At 42.6% G+C, this 27,060-nt stretch overlaps 2 protein-coding genes across 6 annotated transcripts in view; one reads left to right on the top strand and one right to left on the bottom strand.

The window, feature by feature from the left end:
- The window catches only part of Fbxl13 (F-box and leucine rich repeat protein 13), a 159,340-nt gene extending 148,128 nt beyond the window's left edge, over nucleotides 1-11,212 (top strand). For both annotated transcript variants that reach the window (XM_021163601.2, XM_021163602.2), the window contains 3 exons: nucleotides 4,537-4,671; nucleotides 8,765-8,928; nucleotides 11,011-11,212. In XM_021163601.2, the coding sequence (XP_021019260.1) occupies nucleotides 4,537-4,671; nucleotides 8,765-8,928; nucleotides 11,011-11,212 (501 nt within the window). The remainder of the gene's footprint in view (nucleotides 1-4,536; nucleotides 4,672-8,764; nucleotides 8,929-11,010) is intronic.
- Fam185a (family with sequence similarity 185 member A) overlaps nucleotides 6,822-27,060 on the bottom strand; it is a 69,485-nt gene continuing 49,246 nt past the window's right edge. For 2 of the 4 annotated variants that reach the window (XM_021162795.3, XM_021162794.2), the window contains one exon: nucleotides 11,200-14,787. In XM_021162795.3, coding sequence (XP_021018454.1) covers nucleotides 14,675-14,787 — 113 coding nt within the window. In that variant the 3' untranslated portion in view covers nucleotides 11,200-14,674. Of the gene's footprint in view, nucleotides 7,226-11,199; nucleotides 14,788-27,060 lie in introns of those variants that run through there. The other 2 variants (XR_015046889.1, XM_085836460.1) reach the window with 2 other exon arrangements.

Raw genomic sequence — 27,060 nt, forward strand, 5'->3', positions numbered from 1 at the left:
CAGTTGCCAGGGAATGAACATAGGAGAAACTATAGAGAGTAAGAGGGAGTCAGGAGGACAGATAGAGAGACACAGGAAGTGGAGGGAGGGGCATTCAGTTTGAAGGGGGAGGAGAACTTGCCTTTTGGGATGCTGGCTGAGGAGGAAGGTCATCTGGGCGCTTTCTCTGCCTCTCTGAGGCAGCAGGCATGACCTGCTCTCATAATTTGCCACCAATTTAGCATAAGTGCTGCACCAACATTTTTGCCTCAGGGTTTCCATGTCTGGAATGCAGTTGTGCATCTGGCTCCTGAGTCTTCATTGGTATAATCGAATGACTGTGATTTTGTTAAAAAACAACCACAACATTATTCTGGATTTTTTTTAAAAACAAACTTTGCTTACTAAATATAATTTACAAAGAGAGCTCCTTTTTTCATGTCATTCCCCAGTCTTCCCTTTAATTTTTCAGCATACATTCGGGTGCCACTTACTGCTTCTTTCTTTGGTTTTTTTTTTTTTTTTTCTTTCCTTTTTCTGATCTCCAGTTCTCCACCTCCTGGCTTCTTTTTATACACCTGCCACACTGTATATTTTGAAAATAATTTCCCTCTTTTAGTCCAAGTATACTATAGGATCTATGACATCAGTAAGCTATGCAGGTTTACTGACAACCATAGGTGTCCTATTGAGAAAACATTTACTCAGAAAACAAACAAGACAATTTATCTTGCAGTTAGAAGGAAATATTAGAATTTCTAAGACTTTTATTTAGATTTTTTTATTGATAGCATTTGTTTGATTATATCTATTTATAACAACACCAGGACAGGACTTCAGGCTCTGCCGAGTGGGCAATCTAGCCAAGACCACCCCCACCTGCTCTGATGCCTGGCCGGATGATGCGTGGAGGCTGTCTTTGAGAAGATATACCTCCAAGTCTCATGACTGTCTGAGGTCCAAGCAACTGAAGTTCCATGTTTACCACATATAAGTCCAGAAATTGCATTCTTAGCTTTGAGCAAGCCCAACTAGTCTTCATTAAAGAAGTCCTTGAGAGCACAGTGTTTTCCCGGAATTATCAACAGAGGGAAAAACAAAACAAAACAAAACAAAACCTTCCAGCCTTGTAAGTGCTCCTAATCGGGCTGTAATGAAGCACACTGTCAGGAGACGGTGGCATGAAGAGAGACAACAGAGAGAGAAGTTTTTGGACAAGGAGCTGCCACTTGTTGAGGTGGATTAATCAGGCTTTGGGCAAAAGAACACTATTGTAGCAATCAACAAATATGAGTCAAACTTAGTCCCAGCTACGTACCCAATTTAGGAATGTAGTTTTTAACCCCTGACACTGTGACTCAGCCCAGAAGACACAGGAACACTCCGATATGTCGATGAAGAAATTTTCTGAAAAAGTGTTAACTCATGGCAAGATAGGACGACAGACTAGAAAGGAACCCGACTTGACCATGTTTTCATTTCTTTCTGCCTTCACTGTAAGAGACTGACTTGGAAGAGGCTTGGTGTAGCATTTTACAAGATACAGGAGATGGTGGGGTTGCTATGCGAGTGACTTTAGAGCTTTGGAGCTGGCAGGGCACAGGGCAGCTGTCTCTGGAGGAGAGGAGGGGATTTCACTGTGTGATCGAGTTGTAACATGTCTGCAGACATAGAACCTCAGGGTGACTTACACAGCTCTAAAGGAAACAATGGACTGTGGGACTTTAGCTCTCGTAATTTGCCACCGATTTAGCATAAGGGCTGCACCAACATTTTTGCCTCAGGTTTTCCATGTCTGGAATGCAGTTGTGAATGTATCAGAGACTTTAACATCACTTTTAGAGTTACTGAATTAAAAAACCTCCAAACATTTCAGTTTCAGAGACTAGCAGAGCCATCCAAGATAAAGGCACAACAGGGAATGGATCCAGGCAGTCCAAAGACACTAGCAGTGGGAGCTGAAGAGACGCCCTGAGGCTCCCTTTAAAGCTAGGAATTAATCTTATAGTTCTAAATTGCTTATTAATTATTATCATCCCCTGTGTGTGTGTGTGTGTGTACACATGGGTGAGCTATGGTATGTGCGTGTGGAGGTCAGAGGACAACTTTTGGGGTCTGTCCACTCCTTCCACTGTGGTTCTGGGTGTTGAACGCTGGTAGTCAGGCTTCTAGAACAAGCACCCTTACCCACTGTGTCATCTCCTTGGCCCCTCACAGTTTAAACATGGTTCTTGGTAGGACTTGTCTCTGGTTCTTACTCTGTCCATTCTCTAAGAGGAAATAGTATTACTGCATATCTCGCAACATCAAAATTCTTGTATTATTAAAACAGACTTGATTTCCTGGAAGACACTTCCATAGGACCAACCTGCATCCTAGTATTGAACTGTGCTGTGTTCTGAATGTGATGCTTATAAACACCTATAAAAACTAGCACCGTTCCATAGAGGACCCCAAGAGACTCACCACATTCTTACTGGCAAGTGAGCTGAGAGACAAAGCTATTGGTTCCAGTCAAAGGTGGATTCCTTCTGTACCACCCTGGATATGTCCCTGTGCTTGATTATCTCCAGCGACAGTGACCCTTCTATCCCCGACAGTGACTTCTTCTAATTTCTGGCAGTACTCAGTTCTAGACAGGTCAGATTTCCATGCAAAGTTAGTCACAGCACAGGGGTGAGTCAGGCACAGTAAATGCTGACCCCTGTGGAAAACCCAAGCTCTGCATGAGCTCAAGAGCAATCGCCCTTGGCAGCTGTGGTCAGAAAAAAGGTAATTACCAAGACTTCTTTCTCTCTGTAAGTATACATATTTTAGCATTGGCATCATACACAAAATCTACTAGCAGCTAATATTTAGTCTTCAAAAGTTTCAACTGTCAAAAGCTGTAGTCCATCACAGTGCTGCACCTGCATATGGATGGATGTATACACTGGAGTGGCTACGTCACCCTCATTAGCATCATCCCCTCTTACACTTGTAGTGAGAAGATTTAAAATCTAAGTGTAATTTTCAGTGTATGCCTGTGCTGGCTAGTTTTTGTCAGCGTCACCTGATCTTATTTTATTTTTATTCCTCCTCCCCCACACACACCCCCACACACCCCGACACACATGTGTGTGTGCACACTAGAGGCCAAAGAAGGCATCAAATCCCCAGAGTTGGAGTTCATGAGGTTATGAACGGCTTGACCTGATTACTGGGAACCAAACTGGTCGTCTGTCCTCTTAACTGCCAAGCCATCTCTCCAGATGCTCATTGGGTTTATATAGTATCCACTAAGCTGTGAAGTCATTGTAAAGCAGTAAACTAGCACATATAGTGTTAGGTGTCAGACTGGGACTTTTAAGAAAAATCTGCTGTGTTGCTTCTCTTCCCTTCCCTCCTGTGTCCTTCCACCCTCCTATTCCACCCTGCCTTAGTCAGGGTTTCCGTGGCTGTGAATAGACACCATGCATGACTAAGTCAACTCTTACAAAGGACAACATTTAACTGGAGCAGGCTTATAGGTTCAGAGGTTCAGTCCATTGTCATGATGGCAGAAAGCATGGCAGCGTCCAGGCAGGCATAGCACTGGAGACAGAGCTGAGAGTTCTGCATCTTGTTTCGAAGGTAAACAGAAGAAGGCTGGCTTCCAGGCACTAGGAGGAGGGTCTCCACCCCCACAGTGACAAACATTTTCTAACAAGGTCACACCTACTCCAATAAGGTCACATCTAATAGTGTCAGTCCCTGGGTTAAGCATAGTCATACCCCAGAGCCTCCTTTCTGTCACCTCATTTATTTAAATACAGATAGACATTATAAGCTGGGGTCCATAGATGAGACATATGGGTTTTGTCTTTCTAAGTCTTGGTTATCTTGCTCAGTATCATACCTCCCAGCTTCGTCATTTCCCTGAAAATCTCCTGACTCGGGTTCTCTTCCTAGCTCAACAAAATGTCACTGTGTCTGTACAGTGGGCTCTTGCTCTCTATCTGCTGATGGCTTCTAGGTTGCTCTACAAGGATCTGTGACAGATGATCACTGTGGGATTTCAAAATGATGCTACAGTATAGGTATGGCTTGCCTTAATTAGAAGAGGAAGCTCCAAAAAGGCTATATTATTTGTCAAAATTTCAGAGGTTATCATGATGGAAAGAGAGTAAAATTCAAAGGTGTGTTCTTCCCACAGTGGCCCTGATATCTTTCATCTACTCTTGCACCCACACCTCCTTCTACACTCATCTGGATATACCAATCACATACCACCAGCCGTGATATCAGACAGACTGGCTTTTGCTACCAGGAATGTGGTATTAATGAACTGTTAATTTGACGTGTATTTTTTGATATGCTGATTTGGGATGTACTGTTTTGTTGTCTGTTTTGTTCATGGGAAAAAAAAATCTGTATTTAGGGGACAGAGTGGACCATCAGAGTGGTTTCAGATGGACAGAGTGTTTGGAAAAAGACTAAGAGAAAGTAAAGGAAAACAAACAAGTAAACAACAAACACCTTTAAAGAACCCCTCCCCCCCCCCAAAAAAAAAACCTGTGACCTTGGAATCTCTTCCAGGCATACTGCAAAACCTCGCTGTTGTTGGAACACTTGGACGTCTCCTACTGCTCCCAACTGACAGATGACATCATAAAGACTATAGCCATTTTCTGTACTCGAATTACATCTCTTAACATCGCTGGATGTCCAAAGGTATGCATGGTGGCTGGAGCACTGACAGGATCCAGGCAGGGCTGCAGGGAGAGCTGCCTCTGTGTCTGTCGTGTCTGGTGGAGTCTTTGGATGCATTCTTCCATCTCCAAAGTAGCAGTAGCACGAGGATTTTGTTTCTGCCAAAGCTGCATTTATAAACATTCAATTATTCTCGTACAAATATAAGTTTTTTGTTTTGTTGTTTTGTTTTTCGAGACAGGGTTTCTCTGTGTAGCTCTGGCTTTTCTGGAACTCACTCTGTAAGCCAAGCTGGCCTCCTGTGCTGGGATTAAAGGTGTGTGCCACCATCACCCAGAATTATGTGCAAATATAAGTTTGTGCCAGAGATTCACTTAATTCATCAATGAGCAGATCAGCAAAGTCATAAAATCATGGCATACAGCATTAGAAAGAACTGAGTAGGAACTAAAGAAAGAATGTTGAATTATGGGTCTCAGGTTAGATCTAAAATTGGTTAATACCCTACAGGGCAACACAGCCAGAACCTTGGTTTAGAGTTTCTTCCAGACAGGAATAATTTGCATGTCTCCTGTATAAAAAAACACTAAGTATTAACATATAACTTCACTGACTTTGTTTGACTCTCTAGGCATTTCCTCAGTGGGGCAGGTAGACAATGTCCCTGTAGTCTGTCAAAAGGTTATTTGGTTATCTTTGGTCTTAACTTTGAGAGTCTATGACTTTCCTGAAAAAAGTAGGATGAAATAGCATGAAAGAAATGGTGTCATTACAAACACTGACTATATAATCCCTTACAGGGAGAAGTAAGGCACAAACTGCTGACACTTAAATACTTATTTTTCAGAAATTTTTTTCTGTGTACAGAAAAGTCAGAAATGGAGGTTTGTGTTTTGTTGTTTTAAAGGATGGAATAATACTTTCAAAGTATAATATAACCTGCTTTCTTTTGTCTTTAGAAACCCTGAGTCTAGGTTAATAAGGCAGATCAAATACACACACGTAATATTCCTTGAAGCCCTGCCACGATGGCCGCTGAGCAGTGAGGGTGCAGTAGGATAAGATAAACAGGAGGGACACAGGAGTAAGGAAACTGGGGACCTGAAAATAGGTGAACAGCTTAGGTGACAGAGCCAGCTCGGAATCCATGGGAACCCATGGGAACATGCTACAGGAGAGAAAGCTGAGGACCTCTGAGCCACACAATGGGCTTTAAGCTTGGCAGCAGCACTGACTTCTGGAATGCTGTTAGGAGGGAGTTAAAGTCTGTGTTAAATACTCTAGAGATGCAGCGAGACCCCAGACCTCCTCTGCTCCACATCTCTGGGCAGGACCCCACCCAAACCAGAAGCAGGGACATCCATTTTCTCAACCCTGACAGTTCTGAAGTTCCAGACAAGGAAGTCCTGTATTTCCCATCTTGAAAACCAAGAATGTCTCCAGATACTGCCAAATGTCCCCTGGAGAGCAAAACTGCCATTGTCTAGAGATAGTGAGGCAGAGCGTCTCTGCAGGGAAAGGCCATGCTGCACTGGGAGTTTGGGTACAAAAGTGTAATGGGGAACAAGGCTCCAGAATTTAGAGAGCAGACACGTTAGCATTAGCACTTTTTCTTCTCACTCAGAATTCAGACTGTGGCTGCCAGAACTTCCCTTCAGGCAGGAGATTAGATGCCTCTTCTCTAGAGACCTTGACAGCCTACAATGTAAGACAGAAAACTCCTGACAGGAGAGTGTTCTCAACCCAACCCTCCTAGGTCACCCTTCACTCAGGTTTGGAGCGAGGCCTACACTGTACACTTAGCCCTCACTCAGAGGCTAGCCTTCCGCCGATAGCCGTAATGCTTTCAGTTTAGAGATTTCAACATGGTCATATGTCACTTAGAGGTTTTATAATGGTTATAAAGAAATGATCAATGGATTTTTTTTATCATGCCTGACATGTTGTTGGCTAATGTATATAATATACATTTTATATATATATATATATATATATATATATATATATATATATATATATATGGAGAGAATATATGCATGAATATATAGTGTATATATAGCATATATATATTTATAGTGTATATCATCTGTTACTATGCAACCAATTACCCCAAAAATTGATGGCTTAAACAACTCACATATTTTTTTGAACTTTAAAAACAGATTTATTTGATTTTTAATTCTGTATTTCTATGTGTGCCGATGGGTGCACCCACAGAGGCCAGAGGTGTTGGATTCCCACTGGAGAGTTACAGGCTTAGAGAGTTAAGTAGCTTGATATGGGTGCTGGGAACCAAACTCAGGTCCATTGCAAGGGCAGTACACAATTTCGACCAGAGACATCATCTCTCTGGCCCAGACCTCTCTTATTTTGTTTGCTCAGACTCCAATGGCCAGCTGGTATCAGTTGGGTGGCTCTTCTATTAGCAGCTGAGCTAGGGTTGTCCATGTGGCTGTGACCATCTGCTAGCTCCACTCAAAGCTGGCTGGTATGGTCCTCAGCTGAGAAGAGTTCTTTCATTGGATGTAGTGTTGCCCTCTCACAGGCTCTCTGAGCACTTGTCAGCCACCAGCACCTTCCAAGAAAGCACAAGGTCAAGCAGACTACGATTGTATTGCATTTTGAACGCCCCCCCCCCCTTTTTTTTTCAATTTTCCCAGAATCTAATTAGGACATGCTGTAGAAAGTTCAGAAGTAGTTAGTTTTAAGGTGATACATTTCTAATACATTGCTAATTTTTAAAGTAATGTGCTTATAGCTCTTCCAAAATAGGAAGTAACTTCATTTAAAGAAACCAAAACAGTTTCCCAGAGATTCAAAGGAAGTCGTGTTAGGAATAACAATCTGTCCAGTGGGCTAAAGCTAGGATCTTGCATCTGAGTCAGGAATATAGCCAACTCATCTCTGTCTCCAGTTTCCAGCCCTTGAGTCATTACCCCCCTCCACACACACACACACACACACACACACACACACACACACACACACCACCACCTCCCTATTGAACACACGGAGCTTCCAAACTAGAGATGAGGGCTCCTTTCAAGTCTCTGTGACAAACCCTTCCACTCTGAGCTCCATCTGCCTGGACTGTCCCCTCACCTCAGTGTCCCTCTATAATGACACCAGATCCTCAGAGACTCAGTTATCATGGCAGGGATGTCTGATGAAGTTTTGTGAGAACCAGATACAATTCTGAGTTTTAGTTCCAGGCATGTTCCGGAAACAGGGAATGCTTAGACAATGACAACATCTACTTTCTCATACTTGAAAAGTAGACATTTCAAACCACGGGGCTTTTCTGCATAATTCTCTTAACTTTACATTAAAAAACAGTGAGCTAAGCCTCATAGTATATGTTTTTTTTTTTTAAGCGTTCGTATATATAAAGTAGGAAATTGAATCCAGTTGGAAAAATTCCTTTGGGGAAAGTAATCTAGCTTACTCTACAACAAATTTCAGTTCAGCCATAAATCAAAAGCCAGACCCCAAGTCAGTGAAATAGATTAGAAATGGAGTTGAATTAACTCTGCAGGACAGCCGACAGACTCAGATAGTAGAAGACTGGCCAAGATTTGTCTGAGACTTGCCCTGTCTGTTGCTTCTGTTTATCACCCTCTTGCCATACAATGACTGCTCTCTGTCCATAACTGGGGCATTCATCCTTGCCTATGACCTACTAGAGATGCCCCGACCATCCGTTCTCATGGTAATCTGATCTTGTATGGAGATGACCAATTATATATATATATATATATATATATATATATATATATAATTTCTGTAACAAAATGGTATTAAGCATACTTTTCCAAATTGGCAAAGCTTTACAGAGGATTTCAAGCATGAACAGACCTGTTGCTGTAGCATTTCCTAAGTTCCTCATAACGACACAAGAGGTATTAAATTACTAAAGAAAATTTGAGGGTTTCTCATCCAAACCAGAGGATGCTTAAGAACAACAACAAAACAACAAAATCACGAATCCGCTTGGTATCTCTTGAGGCAGGTATTTCACTCTTGCCATGCTTTTATTACTGCACCCTACATAAGATGCTGCCCTCCTGGAGGACAGAACCACTCACTGACTGCTCCTTACTTTGGCTGTGTTCAGATTACCGATGCAGGGATGGAGATATTATCTGCAAGGTGCCATTATCTGCACATTTTGGATATCTCTGGCTGTATCCAACTTACAGACCAGATCATTCAGGACCTTCAAATAGGCTGCAAACAACTCCGGATCCTCAAGATGCAATTCTGCAAGTCCATCTCCCAGTAAGTAGGCAGCTGGACAGAAAAGGGCTTAGCAGTTCCGGAGAGCTTGGCGTGTGACTGTGCCATTTCCAATACACAACTTACATTTTGACTTATTGAAACCAACATTCTGAGTTGAACCAAGCAATTCCTTCTAAAACTAACTTCATAGTTTTATAGTCCTTCTACAGAAGCCTTTAATCTCAGCCCCTTCCTCTTTATGACCAAGCAGGTGCCTAAGTTAATTCTGCCCCTTATCACTGAGCTCTAGACCTGCTGCTGAAATGTAAGGCATCGGGTCATCTCCCCAAGGCATGAGAAAGCAATGACAAGCAGCTCCCTTACCACACATTGGAAACCGTTTCGACTCATGGGTGTTGGGCTTCCTTCCAGTCTGGAAGCCTCTCTACTTGCTGTTTGGACCACGGACACAGTAATGAGTATTTGCACTGAAGCCTGTAGGTAAAATAGTGAAAGAGCTGGGATGTGAGGGACCAGAATCCAAAAAATGAGCTAATAGAGAAACACATGCTCTGCCGTTCATTCCCTATGGCTGTGGAAAAATGCTCAGGTCACCATCACTCTCGCCTGTGGCCCTGAAGACCACAAGCAGTGACCACACCCAGACCATTTTCCTTCTCGTTACTGAGTCAGAGGTAACTTCCTCCTTATGATTGTTCCCAGGGTCCTACTATTTCATAAAATGTTTAATACCACCATTTTTATAGACACCCGTGTGACAAGATGGAGAGCAAATGCATTGTGTGATGCAGTCATCACTTTTATAGAATCTAAAACTCCAAACGGTTAATGAGCACTGAAGTTCCTCTCACTTGTAGCTGACTGAGGAGGTGTACTGCACAACCCACTACACATTTTCAAACTTAGCAAAGTATTCGGCTTCATATCAACTGTCTGTGAGTCTCTAAAACCAGTGCTTTTCAGAAACCACAGGTAACACAGAAATTGGTCAGCTTTCAAGTCCTTTGCTCCCTAAGCAGGCATTTACTTTCCTTGTAAGTCAAGGATACTGCTGTCTCTGACTGTAATGTCCTTGTATCGAAGTCAACGTCAGCAGCCCTGGCGCACACACTGTTCAATGGTTTAGTTTTCATTGGAGACCTCGTCTACCTACTTAGTAGTAGTTTATTCCGAGGTATTCTCCCTCCCCCCTCTGTATGTGTGTATGTGGTTTTTTCAGTTATCATGAATGAGATTATTCCCTATTTTTTCCTTATTATGTTATTGGTATAGTTCCTCTTTTGCTTGCCTTATTGCTTTGACTAGGAATATAAGCACAATATTGAATAGGAGTGAGATTGCATACTCTTGTCTCATTTCTGATTTTAGAAGAAATACCTCCCCCTAATGTGTTTGCTATAGGTTGTCATGTATAGTCCTTATTATGTTCAGATATGCTCCTTCTATCCTTAGTTTTGATTAAGTATATGATCTTTTTAATATATTGCTCCATTTGACTATAAGTAATTCTGTTGAGAACTTTTACATCTCTGTTCATCAAGGAAGAGCAAATATGTATGTTTCATGCACATGTATGTGTGTTCTTTGCTTTTTTATTTTTTCCTAAGAACGACTAACAATATTTTTAATCATTGGTCATGGACATCTTTGAGTCACAGCCTTCCAAAAAGAATATATACTAGAGACAAAACTAAATGGAGTTTAGAAGGTTCATGGCTCTCTCTGGAGTTCGTCCCTATATCCACAGGGGCTGTGAACTCTGGTCAAGAGCTCCTTTCTGAACATCGGCCTTCACAGAGTGGGTGGGTCAGGCTAGTCTTTCATCAAAGCAAGCCGAGTGCTCACTCAAAAGCGTGGAACATGACTTCCATGCTCCTCCTGCTCCTGGGCTATGAAGAGTCTTCACTCCCTCAACTACCCGGTAAGGCCTGGATTGGCTAAGCTACAGATACTTGTGCCAGGGGAACCTGACTATTAGCACAATTCCCAAACTTCCCCTCATAGAACTGAAGCTCTGCATTAAATGTGACTGGGGACAGGTCTTAATTCCAAATTCAGTCCAGTTTGTGAACTGTATAAATCACTTTCACATCTCACTAATGTTAAGCACTGTCCTTGCAGGGCAGCGGCTCAGAAGATGTCCTCTGTGGTCCAGCATCAGGAGTACAGCTCCGACAATCCTCCACACTGGTTTGGCTACGACTCTGAAGGCAATCCTCTTGACAAGATTCACAGTCGAGTACAACTTAGAACTCACTCGAAACTGATAGTCAAAGAGCCATTCAGCATCGACGAGGAGGATCCAGACTCCAAACACCAATAGGAAAACAAAACATCTACAACAATTTCCCTTCATTTGATGTAAATATTGTGAGTTGCTGGTTCTCAATAACAATGTCAAAAAGCAGTACACCTCTGCTTTTTTTTATTTCAATTGCAAATGTCACCTTTATATAAATTAAGACTGCAAAGGTAGCCTTATCAAGTTACCTTTAAGATCTACTTACTTAATGTATGTGCGCGTGTGCACGTAGTTTGTGTGCAGGAGCCCACAAAAGCCAGACGAGGGTATCCTGGAACCGGTATTACAGATGACTGTGAGCAGATGTGTGAACCTGGGTCTTAAAGGCCGGTAAGGACTTTTAACCACTAAGCCATCTCTCCAGCTCCAAACAAACTAATAGTTGAGGTGTACTGATCTGACCCACGGTTGCAATGTAGGAAACAGCTCCACGGCTTTTGATTTTTAAGAAGTAGAAACTGCCCTCCAGACAGGGATAGAAAGCATGGGAATTAGCAACATCTGGAGCCACGGTGCTAACTGACTGGGAGGCTCTGTGAAGCTTTAGGATAAATGAAAGAAACATACGATTTTAAAGGCAAAAAGCAGCTTTCTTGTAATTTCCAGACATCTGACAATAAAGGAGAGCTAAAAGACAGCTCTAGACTCAACACTCAACAGAAGCCAGTAAAGAGAAACAAGAACAATGTGACCAGAAAGGAAGGGCACTCCTGGGACACCTTAGCTTCTTATCACTGGGACAACACAGGGATTTTAACTATGCAATGTCAAAAAGACACAAACCAAACACCTTTCAATCTTCTACGAAGAACTGGCCTTTAATTTCATGATTAAAAACTAATTTAATATGCTTTTTATCAAGGGCTTTCCCATTAGGGTCTGATGCTGACACAGCAGCTTTCCAGCGGCCACACACTAGCTGTGACAGGGCAATGGCAGGCAGCCTCTCGCTCAGTTCCCCAGCTACTTACCTCTTAAAGTAACTTCTTTGACTACAAATCGAAAATAAAGTTACAACATTTAAAGGATATTAAGTTCTTTAGAAGCCTCTACACAACACAATTGGGTATTCTGTTATCAGGTAAATGCTTTTAAACAATTTTCCTCCTCCTCTTTGAAATCAGTGGCAGAAAGGCTTCTGGGAGTGGACAGCTCATGAGTCTGTTAAACAGCAAGTTTGAAGAGCTGTGCCAAGGACCTAAGCTGACTATGGTCGGAGTGCGACTTCTAACGAAATTTGGAGATTTGTGGCAGCTGCATGAAAGTTGGCTTCAGAAGTCTGACCCCCGAGTGTTTCGTGTGCACAGCTAGGGAGACATAAAAGAGGCAGCTGGTTTAAAGGAGTCCCATCTGCACAGGAGAAAAGGCCAAGGCCAAACATACCCTGCTATACTGGGGAGACACTCAGCAGGTGGCTTCATGGTCAAAGCTTGTTTCAAACTTTTAATGTCTTTTGAAAACCAAGAATGAGAGGCCTGCTCACTCACCCCGGGAGATAAACTCTGGACTGCAGCAATGCAAGGGAAGGGAAGGGGTTGCAATCAGGAAAACCAACTATGCAAGGAGGTGTAATCCTAAACAATATGAGCTGAATTCTAACTCATGATCTTTTGGGTTATTTTGGCTACTTTTTCAACTTTATTTCTAGTCATGAAAATATTTTTCTAGTTGCCTGAGTGAAAAAAATATTATAAAAACTGCCTTAGTGCCTCGCTGCTTCCTTTCCTTAATGCACGCCACACAAACTATCCGGCACGTGAGACATTCAGTCTTATAAATTCTGACGGGACAGTGACAAACCAAGCAAGGGTGACTTTTTATTTCACAAATAAGAAATTAGAAAGTATATACAGAAATGGAATATTAATAAAAAGGAGACTCATATTTAGAAAAGTTTATTTAATATCACTGATTTATCTAAATCAAAATACACAACCCAACCAACTGATCTACTCAATACAGCATAGTTTTTAATGTTACAGTCGACATTTCTAAAGAAATGGAATCCATGAAGTGACTCTCTAAAGCACACCGCTGTAAACGTGCCCTGCACTTTCATAGTCAGCTGACAGAACAGCAGCTCTTTCCCACAGTGAGGTCCATCCTAACGCACTGAAGACCAACTAAAACCTGGCAGCATCGGCTTCCCCCACATAAGGGTTTATTCACAAGTTGGAGGCAGTGATGACTCAGGAGGGACACAGTAAGAGGGCAGTCTGTCCCATGGGAATTCTGATACCAGGAATCCTGAGCTGACTCCAATGGCTGCCACCTTTTCATAACCATCTCTAGTGGGAGTTGTGTACATACCTAGGATATTCTCATAATCATGTTAAATAACTTGGCCAACCAAGCAGAGATTGTTCCAGCTTATAAGAAAGTCAGACATTCAGGGCATGAGAGAAGGACTCTGTGTTTTGCCTGAAGAGGGGCCGCAGAAGGAAGGTGAACATGTGGTCGTCTTTAGAAGACGAGGTGACCATTAGCTGAAGCCAGCAAGAAATTACATCATCCAGGTATAAGGAAGCCGATTTTTCCTATAACTCTCGGCAGAGTTCTCCCCGCAGCTCCCAGATAGCATCCTCAGCCTGGACAACACTTTTATTCTGGCCATGTGATACACTTGAGCGAAACCCCAGCATAAGCAACTACATAGACTCCGGTGAGGGAGTGCTATCTGACTCTGTTATTAAATCTGTGGTAGAACTGTTCTCTTGCCCCCATCCAAGGTTCTGTATTTTATTTCTTCAGTGAAGAAGCGTGAGGAAATCTGCCATTGCATTTGGGCTGCCAGGCATTCCTTTGCCAGTACGCGCATGCTGGTTGTGCACCATCTGTTAGTCACTCAGTAGTTACCGAGGCCATCAAACTGTCACAGTAGCATACAGTACCAGGGCTCAAGAAGCCTTAGCTTAGTAATGGCACTAAAGCACAATCACAGTAATATGTGCATTTAGCTCTGACAAAGAGAAGCCAAAAAGTGCTTTAGGAAAAAGGTAAAAGATATCAACTTAGTAAACAAAAATTAAAAAAGAAAATCATCTGCTGAAGCTGCTAGGCCCTACAGTCAGGGTGGACACACTGTTTGTGAACTTGTAAAGAAGAAAAAGAAAGGCATCTAGTTTTGATATTGGAACTAAACTGGTAAGGGCTTTGGCCAGAGTAAATAACTGCTTAGTTGTATAGAAAAGGCATTCGGCTGTCGTATGTGTTTATATTAAAAACAAAGCCCCCACAGTGTACAGTGTTGATACTGTTTGCGGTTTCAGGTGTCACTGGAGGTCCTAAGACATATCTTGGGGACTTTTATAATTTGGAACAGAACAACAGACAATGAATAGCGGAATTACATACACATTTTGCAGAAGCGCCCTGAAACCATTCACCAGTACTCACGGGCAACGCTGTTGTTTTTTATGTTTCTATGAACACTGGTGTCTGCTTGTTAGTCCACGTCAAAAATCAAATGCACTGGAACCACGCTCAGTCCGGCAGTTTCAGGGACTGAAACCAGCTCTGATGTTGGAACCTTACAGTGCCTTTGGGGGCAATGGCATTTATCCATCTCTCATGTTTGCTTGCTTGATTCATGAGTCCTGAAATACAAAATTGCACCAAGTTCAGCTTACCAGCCAAGAACAATATTGAACCCACTGATTTTACCAGTGTATGTCAAAAGCCAGACAGACCTGAGAAAGAGCGTCTTGGTGAGAAAGGGTTGAGTCGGGAAAGCCGCAAATATGTTACAGAGTTCTGTCCCTCTTTTGCTTGAGATGAAGCTGTGATATTTGTGCTGCTTTTAAAGTAGTTTAAAAAAGAGAATTCTATGGATGCATAATTAAGCTACTTGTTGTATGTAAGGTATACAACAGTCTGTTTGGCAAGTGTAGACATCTGGGAAGTCAACTCCCCAGTCAAGACAGTGAGCACATCACCCAATCCCACACTTCCTCCCACACTGTGATCTGCGAGCTTTCATGCGCCCTCCATCCCCCAGAGACCTGTGGTGTGTTAAAGGCTTTATCACCTACTGCACTATGGGAAGGGTGTTAACTTTTGGAAGTGGGTTCAGTGGCAGGCCTTTTGGCCACTGGAAATGCACCCTCCAGGTGGGCAATGAGGTCCCAGCCCCTCTGCATCCTCCTCTCACTTTGCAGCCCTGAGGGGAGCAGCTGCAGTGTCCCTTGTCCCTTGCTATGATGTACTGCGGCTTCAGCACAGGGCCCTAAGGTAAGAGGCCTGCTTATCAGAGACTGGCGCTTCCATAGCTGTGCGCCCCAGTGTTCTCACGGTGAGTGGATCAGCTCAGACGCCATAGCTGTGAGCCCCAGTGTTCTCACGGTGAGTGGATCAGCTCAGACGCCATAGCTGTGTGCCCCAGTGTTCTCACGGTGAGTGGATCAGCTCAGACGCCATAGCTGTGTGCCCCAGTGTTCTCACGGTGAGTGGATCAGCTCAGACGCCATAGCTGTGAGCCCCAGTGTTCTCACGGTGAGTGGATCAGCTCAGACGCCATAGCTGTGAGCCCCAGTGTTCTCACGGTGAGTGGATCAGCTCAGACGCCATAGCTGTGTGCCCCAGTGTTCTCACGGTGAGTGGATCAGCTCAGACGCCATAGCTGTGTGCCCCAGTGTTCTCACGGTGAGTGGATCAGCTCAGACGCCTGCTACGGTAACAGAAAGAAGACTAACACACTTTCCCTGCCTGCCATTCCTCCTCACTCCACAATCTAGCAACCGGTTATCTGCTTTGTCATGGTGGACTGTTTGCATTTCCTAAAACTTCACATAAACGGATTTGTACTTTTAAACATGTCTTTTTTTAACAATCATTTGGAGGCTGTATCACTTTCCGTGTTGTTCCTGGTAGTTTTCCCCAAGCAAGCTCATCAATACTCGCTGAGTGTTCACAGTGGAATCCACAGAACTTCTGGGACGGCTCTTCCCTGTAACCTCACTGTTTCTGCTATCTTAGCTCAGTCTCTTCGCTCTGGGGTTCTGCTGGTTCTGTGTTGCTCTCCTGAGCCTGTGTGTGGTGGCCATAGGGCAGACCCTTTGCTTCTCAGTGAAGTTATTATGCTGTCCTGCTGTCAAGGTACCAGAGTAATCTCTCTCCTGAGATCCACTACAGTTTGTACTTAAAAGTCACAGCTGAGCTTTGAAATAAACATGGAGGAAAGACCGAAAATCCTTAACTTTTTGCTGTCGCACATCATTTGGCACCAGTAAGAAAGCATTAACAACAGGAAGAGCTGGACCCTTGCCTTCGGGTGCGGGTCACATCACTGCCCCCGCCAGTGGGTTTACCTGCAGTGAGAGGCTGGCCTACTTCGTGTCCTGAAGCAGGTGAACCAAGAACATAGGGCCGCTGCTGGCAGCAAACACTCTGGTGAGTGATTTCAGCTTAGGCTCCATGCTCAAAGGCGAGGCACTTTACAAACTTTATTACATTGTAACCGTCCTATCTTGTTGACAGCTTTCACTGAAAGCTCTTGGTACTTTGGCCTGGATCTGTGCAGATGCTTTTCTAGGCCTTCAGATGGTTCTTGCAACACACTGGAACCTGGGGTTTCAAAATCTTAGTCCTTATATGCCTCTTTGCCCTAAAAAGGAGACAATTTTCCTGTGGCTAAGAAATGGGTCACCCTATTCTTAGGTAGTATGGTTTCCAACAAGTGGGAAGAACAATTTCTGCAACATGCTTAATCCTGCCATTTACTCTCTAGACTCTGACTCCAGGTTTTCCCAAACACATACCAAGTTCTTTCTAGTTAACTCAGAGCATCCCTGATTCCTGGGAAGCAAGCAGCTCTTGTTTAAGTTTGCCCCAGGGCAACTTCTGCTCCTACCTTCTACAGCACACTAAGCTACAGTGCACCGGGGCCAGAGGACTCTGCTCTCACAGAGCACACCCTGGCAGACGCACACCTTTAGTATATTAGGGCTCTTCAGAGATGTATAATGACCGGTCAGCTCCCCCATTGACCAGCTGGCAAGGAAATAAATGTCACACCTATGAAGCAATGAGCTCATCATTAATCTGACCTTTTATCACTTTGACATATACATTTCATACACGAAACCTAACCACACACACATTCTCCTCCAAAGTACAAATATTTTAATTCTGTCAGAAGTATTCTAATCTTCTCAATAAAAGCACAACCAAAAATATTTTAACAAGAAGTCATTACAACAGAAAATATTTTTGAGCTAGTCCAAATGGTCCCCCATCCATTAAATTACCCTTCAGTTCCTTGGAGTATTGAAGGTAGTAATTGTGTAGGCACAGAGAAGGGATGAGCCATAGTGGCTCTTCCTCAGACCTTTCCTCGGCAATGTCTGATTCTCTCTGTTGTACTTCTCAGCTCAGACTCTGTAATTCAGGTATTTTTTTTTTTTAAACTTTACAATTCCTAACCTTTTGAGGATAAGGAATACAGCTATAGTTTTATTTTCCTGTTCTGCTAATTCTATTGTCTGAGTCGATTCTGCAATGACTTATTTTTCCCCATTAGAGGTCATATTTTCCCTCTTGTCTCTGCCTCCCCAGTGCTGGGATCACAGGAGAGACAGCATGCATCATTCTTTCTTTGCTCTTTGTCTGAGAATCTCTGGCAGAGGCAGACATTGTGACCCTGTTGAATGTGGAGTACTCATTTCTGTAACTCTACGGTTTTGTTTAAAGATGCAGTTAGATGGCTTGGAACAGCTTCTGTCTCTAATCTCTGCTTTTATGGTGTTCGGCAGTTCTAAAGCAGTGGTCAGTCTAAGACCTGTTTGGTGCCCACTACCAAGTTCTTCACTTACCTAGAGCTCCTTGTTAGGCAATGCTGTTAGACCGGTATGGTGGCACTGCATGTGACATGGACCCAGGCAGGCTACCTGAGCTCTCCCTCCCTCCTACATTCTACTTCATTTCTCTGCCAGTGGCCGTTTGCTAGGGATAGCTCCTCCCCTCTGTCCTCTGAGTCTCATCTGATCCAAGCCCTGCTTGTTACCAGGGATTGCGTACCCAAAACACATGGCGCACCTCTGCTCTTCCATCTCTTTCTCCAGTCCAGTATCCCTACCCTTCCCTCAGCCTGTCTCCTTCCTTTGATACTCACCTGATCCTATTCCTGCTTGCTACCAGGGATCCTGTAGCCAGCACATACTGCTTGTACCTGGGGAGGATGCCTGTACTCTCCATTCCTATTTTCCATTCTGATAGCCCTAGTCCAGTGGCAGCTTGCCATGGGTAGCCTCCTCTCTGCCTGTCGACCTTCCTTTAGGGCTCACCTAATCCCATCGGCAACTAGGAACCCAGTAGTTACCATTGTAAACAGACTCAGCTAAGCTACCTCTGGTCTCTACTGTTCCCCCAACTCCAGCCATCTATCATATCTACCCTGCAGTTACTGCCTGGTTTCCCACACCCTGTGCCCAGGTTCAGTCTGGTATGTTCCCTGAACTCTAGCTTCTTTGTACCATCTCCAGAGTGTGCCAGCTCATTCTGATCAGTCCTATCTGTGTGATTCCTAATCCCAGCCTTGGCCCTGGTCACACAGCTTATGGACCAATCTAGTGTGGCAAGTCCTCAGGACCCCAGGTCATCTACATTATATCCAGCCTCCAGGCCTAGTCTAGGTGGCATATTTGTACGCAGATTTAGTCTGGTGAGTCCCTGTAACCCCATCTACTCCAGTCTCATCCAGTCCTTAGTCCTTGCCTTAGCTGTACAACCTATAGGCCATCCTAGCCTAAGGAAGCCTAGAATGTCACATCAACACACAACCAAAAGAAATCCACATGCCCTGGGCTCATCAAACAGATACAAATAAAGAGAAACAGGTAGGCTAACTGCAGATCTTCGCCTCTCCTTCACAGCCGCCAAACACAATTCCCAGGCTTATCCTCAGCTCTGCAGCAGACCACCTGCTATGGTCTCTCCTCACTTTGCCTTTGTTCCGGGGACTAAGCAGGTCCTGGTGAACACCCTGCTTGATTCCCTCCTGTGCTCCCCTTAGCTCCCCACCTCCTAGATCACTCCATTCCTAAGTGTCAGCTCCCAAGACCTAGAAACACATTCTACCTGGACCCTCCAGTGGCCACAACTGTTAGAATCCCAGAAGAAACATCCTACCAGGCAGCACACAACTAGCCACCATACTTGCCTAAGACCTAGATAGGGCAATGGAAAATAAAGGACAAAACACCCACCCAAAAAGATGAAGCCCAGGTATTAATTACACTTAGCACTAGGTATTAGGTATTATTATTAGCACTTAGAATTACAATCTTCCTAATCCCAGATGCATAGACTCCAGAATAAAAACACAGTGACATCCAGAACAATGTGCCTTTACTAGAGCTCAACAACCTTACCACAGCAGGCCATGAGTACTGCAGTATAGCTGAAGAGGAAGAAAAAGACCCTGACACAGCTTCCATGAACACATAAAGGGCCTTAAAGAGGAAATGAATAAATCCCTTAAAGCCTCTATAAAAACACAGAGGAAGGAAATAAATAAAACCATTCATGACCTGAAAATGAAAATGAAAACACAATCAGTGAAGAAAACTCAAACTGAAAGAAAGCCAGAAATGAGAGCTCTAGAAACTTCAAACAGGAACCTCAGAGGCAAGTCTCACCGGTAGAAGAATGGATGGAGAGAGAATCTTAGGCACTGAAGACACAATAGAAGAAATGGATAACTCAGTCAAAGAAAATGTTAAATCTAAAAAACTGGCACAAAACATCCGAGGATCTTGGGACACTCTGAAAAGGTCAATCTAAGAACACCAGGAATAGAAAGAGAAGAAGAAACCCAAGTCAAAGGCACAGAAAATATTTTCAACAAAATCATAGAATAAAATATCCCTAACCTAAAGGAGATTGTTATAAAGGTAGAAGAAGCTTGCAAAATACTAAATAGACGGGAAAAAAGAGTCCCCATATATATACCTCCATCCCCAATCACCATTGTCCACTGGTGGCCTCACGATGCAGAGGAACTGGGGAACAGGGTTGTAGCTGGGTATAAACAACCCAGGTGACTGTGTCAGAGGACAGCTCTGAAACAGACAGGTTAGATTATATAGCTTGGGTAGTGGGGAGGAGAGGAACAAGAACAAGGGAGGGGTGCTGATGTGGGGGAGGGGCCTTCAAAAGGTTTCAGTTTAGATCAACTTATAAGATATCAGTTGAGATTAGCAGACTGCTGGTTACATGATTCTGAGAAGCCAGTTTTATAATAAATTTAACTGACTTTGTTATGATGTGGCCTTTGTCTCTATGGAATTGAGCAGGCCCAAGCCTGAGGCAGCCATACTCCTGCCATGCTGAGAGCCGTCTGGGTTATGGGCAGCACTCTACTGTCCCTCATCATGCTTGGGAACCCATGCCCTTGTCACATAATAATCAAAATGCTAAATATATAGAACAAAGCGGAATATTAAAAGCTGCAAGGGAAAAAGTAACATATAAAGCAATATATGAAGACAGACCTATTAGAATAACACCTGACTTCTCAATGAAGACTTCAAAAGCCATAGCTTCATTGTCATTAATATAACCACAGATATCCACATGTAAGGATATACATGCCATATTTGTCTTTCTGGGTCTGAGTTATCTCACTCGGGATGATTTTTTTCTAGTTCCATCCATTTACCTATGGATTTCTTGTGTTTCTTTTTAAACAGCTAAATAATACTCCATGGTGAAAATGCACCACATGTACTTTATCCATTCTTCTGTTGAAGGATCTCTAGGTTGTTTCCAGTTTCTGATTATTATGAATAAATAGAACAGCCGTGAACATGGTTGAACAAGTGTTTCTATGGCAGGATGACGTGCCCTTTGGGTATATGTTCAAGAGTGGTGTAGCTGATCTTGAGGTAGCTAATCTCATCTTTCTGAGGAACCACTACACTGATTTCCATCCTGGCTGTACAAGTTTCTACTCCATCAGCAGTGGATGAGTGCCCCTCTTACTCTAATCCTAACCAGCCTGATCTCATTTGTGATCTTAGCCATAGCAACAACTGTAAGATGAAATCTCACAGCTATTTGATTGGCATTTCCATGATGACTAGGGATGTTGGCCATCACTTACATAAAGTTGCTCTCCAGTGAAAATTATCTAGATTAACATGATTTAATGAGATTAGCAATAAATGTCTGAGTGATGCCCAAGAAAACACAAATACACCTAATGAAAAAAAGGAAGAAAATGGAAGATTTGAAATCTGAATTCAGGAAAGAAATATTCAAGACAATGCAAGCAGAAATTAAGATGATCTGAAAAACTCATTAGCTGAACTAGAAATCGCAGGGCAAGCCTTACAAATAGAGTGGATAAAGGAGAACAAAGACTAGCAGGACTTGAAGACAAAGTAGAGCAATGAGACCACACAAACAGGCATATGAAAAAATAAAATAAAACCACACAAAGGGAACATGCAGGGACTATGGGGCATCCCACAAAGACCAAAGCTTTGAGTATCGGCAGGGATGAAAGAGAGGACTCCTCAGTGTCACATACAGATACAAGCAGCAGACAGCACTCAGATAGACAGGGCCAGAAAAGAAACTCACAGCACAGCAGAGCATAGTGAAAGCAAAGAGTACTGAAAGCTGCAAAAAGAGCACAAGTCACACACAAAGGAAAACCAGCCTGCTTCACTGTGGCCAGGAAAACCATCTGCCATAGTCAAGAAGGAACAACTTGCCAGAGTATAAACAGGCCAAAAGAACGAGTGCCCACCAATTCAGCCCTTGTGGAGAGAGTTACTACTTTGTATTAAAGAGAGAAGTGTAGCCAAGAGACTGCAGAAAGAAAGCAAATGAAGCTGTGATTACATAGCTAGGAACACAAACAGAAAGCACAGCAATAAAATGACTACAATCAACACATACCTTTCAATGATAACAGTAAACATCAATGGCTTCAACTCTTCCAAATCAAAAGATACAGGCTGACAGAACCAAAATCTATCTTTCCATTGTCCACAAGAAATTCAGCTTTAAATATAAATACTTAGAATGCAAGGTTGTGAAAAGCATTACATGTAATGAATCATGTAAGAAGACTGAAAGACAAAATCATCATGAGTATCTCTACAGATGCAGAAAAGGTCTTGACAAAATTCTAGACCTGTGTGAGCACAGGGCTCCACTCCCTCCAGAAGGCGAATCTAACAACTCTTTGTGAAAAGCAAGTGTCACTATCCTAAGTCTGACAAAAGACTTCAAACCAAAGCTAATCACAAGACATAAAGAGGACATTCCAGTCCAACCAAGGGAACAGTTAACCAAGAAGCCATCACAATGGCTTCACCAAACTATGCACTAAACTATGGCACACCCAATTACTGGAATTATAGGCACAGACTAAGTAAACTCAGTAGGTGATTTCAGTACCCCACTTTCACCAACACATAGGTCATATGGGGAAAAAACAACAAAAGTAATGTCAGAATTAAATGACATTATACACCAAATAGACATAAGAGATCTGCAGAAAATTCCACTCAAATGCCAAAGTACATGCATTCTACACAGCAGTCCATGGAAGCTTAAGACATTCCGAGACAAAACCCAAACCTTGATAAAATGAGAATAACTGAAATAATTCCATGTATTTTATGTGGTCACAGTGGAACAAAGTTTAAATTCAACAGCAAGCAATTTTCTAATAATTACATAAACTTGGGGAGATTAAACAACGCATTACTGAATGACAAATGAGTCACAGTAATTAAGAAAGAAAAACATTCCTGGAACTAAATTTAAATGAAAACACAACACAATAAAACCTCTGGGAAAATATTAAAAGCTGTCCTTAAAAAGGAGAAATTTGTAACTCTCACCTCCTACAGTAAAAATCCAGAAAGAACACAAATAAATGACTTAATGATGCAACTCAAGAATTTGGAAAAAGAACAAACCAAACCCAAATCCAATAGATGCCAGGAAAAAATAAAACCCAGGGCAGAAATTAATGAGATAGGATCAAACAACACAAAGAATCAATGTTCTTTGAAAAAATAAGATTGACAGACTTTTGGCCAAACTAACCAAAAGAAAAAGAGAACCCAAATTAACAGAATCAGAAACAAATAGGCAAACATTACCACAGATACAAGTTCAGACTATTATAAGGGGATACTTAATAACTTAACTCCAGTAAGTGAGAAAACTTAAACGGACCAATGTCTACATTTATCCAAACCATCAGAGATAGAGCAAGGTGTGCATCAACAGACCCATAAAGTCCTCAGTGTAAGGAACTCCAAGTCCAGATGGAGCCATAGCCGAATCAGAATTTCAGAGAACTACAGCCAACACTTCTTAAATTATTTAAAGAAACAAAACCAGAAGGAACACTTCCGAACTCCTCCTAAGAAGACGGTTAAATTATTCTACTACCTAAGCCAGATAAAGCACTACAAAGAAAACGTCAGGTCAATATCCCCGAGGAACACAGACCAAAATCCCCCAAAGAACACCCGCAAATTTAATACAGGCAAAGTGTATCCTAAAGATACAGGGGCGGTTCAGCACACACAAGTCAATACATGTAATGAATCATGTAAGAAGACTGAAAGACAAAATCATCATGAGTATCTCTACAGATGCAGACGAGGTCTTGACAAAATTCTAGAGCTGTGTGAGCACAGGGCTCCACTCCCTCCAGAAGGCGAATCTAACAACTCTTCGGAAGTTTGTCCCAATCCCCTCAGCTCAATCGGCCAGGCTCTGCAGCAGCTCGCTCTCCCAACTGTACTGGAGCCTCCTGGCCATCCAGCCTCCATCAAAGCCACCACGAGCACTCTTCTCATTTGGATTTGCTTCTCTGGGACCACTTTGTAAAGTGCCTGAGGTCAGTGTCTAGACAACCGTTGTTTTATTATTCCTCTATGACTGTTTCGGTAAGGGATAACTTATTCCCTGTCACTGCATCTTGCCTAGGAGACCTAGCTTTTCAAAAATGATATATAAATGCTATCCACTCTTTATAGCCAAAGCTTACAATGATCAGAAGCAAAACCTGATCCCCTTTGGTAGACACTAACAACGGCAATGTCTGATGGTATTCCTCATATCTCACGTTGTTAAGGAAACAGAAGGAACAGCAGTGATCTGAAAATAGTTCCTACACTGACTAGTTCTGTCAACATATGTGAATATGGCTTCAGGAGGTCTTGCATACAGAAACCTGGTAACGCTGTTTCAAGTTACTGAATTTCCCCCCATGTTGTCCTAAACATATATATGATACTGACAAATGGCATCTGTGTATTCTAAAAACAGTAGTTATTTCTAAACACTGTGTCAAAGACCACAGTTTTTTTTCCCTTATTTTCAGAGTAAGAAAAGCTGTCCTGAAATTTTAAAGATTAAAACTATGAATTAATATCACTGAAATGTTGAAATACTTCTTTTCCAACCCGTGGCCTAATTTCTGTGTGTGCGTGCAGGTGTGTGAGGCCGGCGGACAACCTCTGGTATTGTTCCTTGGGTGTTATCCACTCTATTTTCAAACATGTTTCGAGAATGGTCTGGAACTCACTGAATCAACGAGACTGGTTGGCAGCCCAGGAGGCCGCCTGCAACCAACTGTTTTTTTAATATGTGGATATGGGTTCCAGGATCTAACTTAAGACCTCATGCTTACAAGGAAGGATTTTATTGGCAGAGCCTCTTCTCCAGCCCAATTTTCCATTCTAAATAGTCCCAGCGCGAACTTGATGGTATGCGGAGAACAGAAACATGGTGGTGGTTTACTTTGACTACGAATGGATGCGTTTACATGTTTTACCCTGCAGTTGAACTGAAATGAAGCTGAACAATAGTGCTGGCTTCTGTATGAGGTCACAGGACACACATTAGGCTTTCATTGTTCCTCTGAACACTCTTTAGATATGGACTTTGTAGCACCGGTATTGCAGGGTTTAGACTCTAGATATAACCACACTTAAGTCTCATATCTAAATTGATGAAACTGAATTAAAAAACTCAATAGAGATATCAACTTATTTAAAACACATTACCAAGGCCATTCACAACCTGGTCGATTTGCCGCATGTGGACAGTGCACAAACAGAATCACGACTCTCATGAAGATCAGAAAATGTCTTCCGAGAGACTGCACACTGCACCAAGTCTCAGTATGTAAACACTTGAACCCCTGGGCTTCCTTTTGACCTTAGAACAGCACGAGATGCTTATAAATTACTACAGGAATTACATAAGCTAGAGTTATTTTTTCAGTAACAGCAGAGGAGACAGAGAACAGGAACTGGAATTACAGTAACACATGAAAACCCTATGCAAAATCCGAGCCTGACGGGCTAAATCTGAGTTGGGATGGCTTCGTTCAGAAGTTACCCAGGAGTTGGGCTGCAGGTACGACCCAGAGCTCTAAGGTAGTATTTCTGTTCCTCTGTCTTAGAGACTATCCAGAAGTCCCAGGTAAGCTCTCAGCTACTTATAACAATAACTTACACATAAAGCTGCTTATTATTTCCAAAATTAGGTTCCCAGTTAGACATCTGTGCAGAAAAGAACAATCTGATCTGATTTTCTGAGTCAGTCTCTTCATTTTATGCACTTGATATACAAGGCCTCTGGCTTTAGGAACCTAACACTTTAAGAATCAAAGCGTAGTACATGGTTTTTCTTTCCTTTTTAAGATATAACTCTTTATTATTATTATTTTTAAAACATGTATTTTAATTGACTTTTTATTGTTTCATTTATTTACATTCCACTCCCACTTCCCAGTCCCCCCTCCAAGAGTTCTGCACTCCATTCCCCTTTGCCTCTGAGAGGGTGCTCCCTACCCCCTTGTCATCCACCCACCCCCAGTTCACCCTTCTACTGGAATCACCCTTCCCTGGGGTGTCAAGTCTCAGTTTTTCTTAACCCCCAAATCCGTTCTGACAGACCCGAGAGAGACTGTCCTGGCTTCTTGTGAGGCTCTGTCCTGCACCTCTAATGGCCTCTGTGGAGGCAGCAGCAGATTACCCGGGGCTCAGGCGCCTAGGAGTCCCTCTGCATCTCTATCGGAGGACTCTGCTGACCCTGTCTGTGCAGTGAGCAAGAAAGGCCTCTTTCTTCTGCAATTTGACCTTTTCTGGTTCAGGAAGTAGAGCCAGAGTTTAAGAGCTAAATACACACGAAAAAGAAAAGAGGCCAGGAAGCTTTAAAAACCAGTACATATCATGCATTTACTGGTTTTTTCCTTCCACCCAAACTGTGAAAGACCTATCGATGTTGCTGATGTGAGGCAGCTGCTGTAGAGGGCAGGCCTCTAACCTTTCCCCACAAGAAATTTAAAATGATCTGTGTAATATACAAATCTGTCTATGTGACTCCTAGGTTAAAGCGTTTCAATGCTCTTAATATAAAATCCAAATCAGCTGACCCCACCCAACTTCTCAGTGACCTTTGAACCCTCTTTTCCCGGTTTTCTTACATTCTAGCCAGGCTTGATTCCCAACTCAAGTTAATCTAATGTGGATGCGGTACCTCCATACATCACTCACCTGTATAACACATGGATAGCAGGCACTGTCTCAATAGAATACAAACTACTCGGGACGCAGAACGCCAGGCTCCTGCATTCCTAGTTTCTAGCAATGTTTAAGTGACTGTCCAAAGAAAAACAGGAAAGGACAGAGAGAAAAAGAGCTAGTCTGGAGAAAGATAATTTCTCTCTGTCTGTTGTCTGTCTCTCTCTCTATATATATACACATGTATATAATCTATAATATATGCACAACATATATGTATATACACACATATACATATATATGTATGCATATATTTATGTATTAAGGTAGAACTGGTTTATTGGAATGGGTATGAACAAGAATAAT

The sequence above is a fragment of the Mus caroli genome, unplaced genomic scaffold, assembly GCF_978045245.1.
Source record: "Mus caroli unplaced genomic scaffold, Mus_caroli_1 scaffold_4, whole genome shotgun sequence".
NCBI lineage: Eukaryota > Metazoa > Chordata > Mammalia > Rodentia > Muridae > Mus > Mus caroli.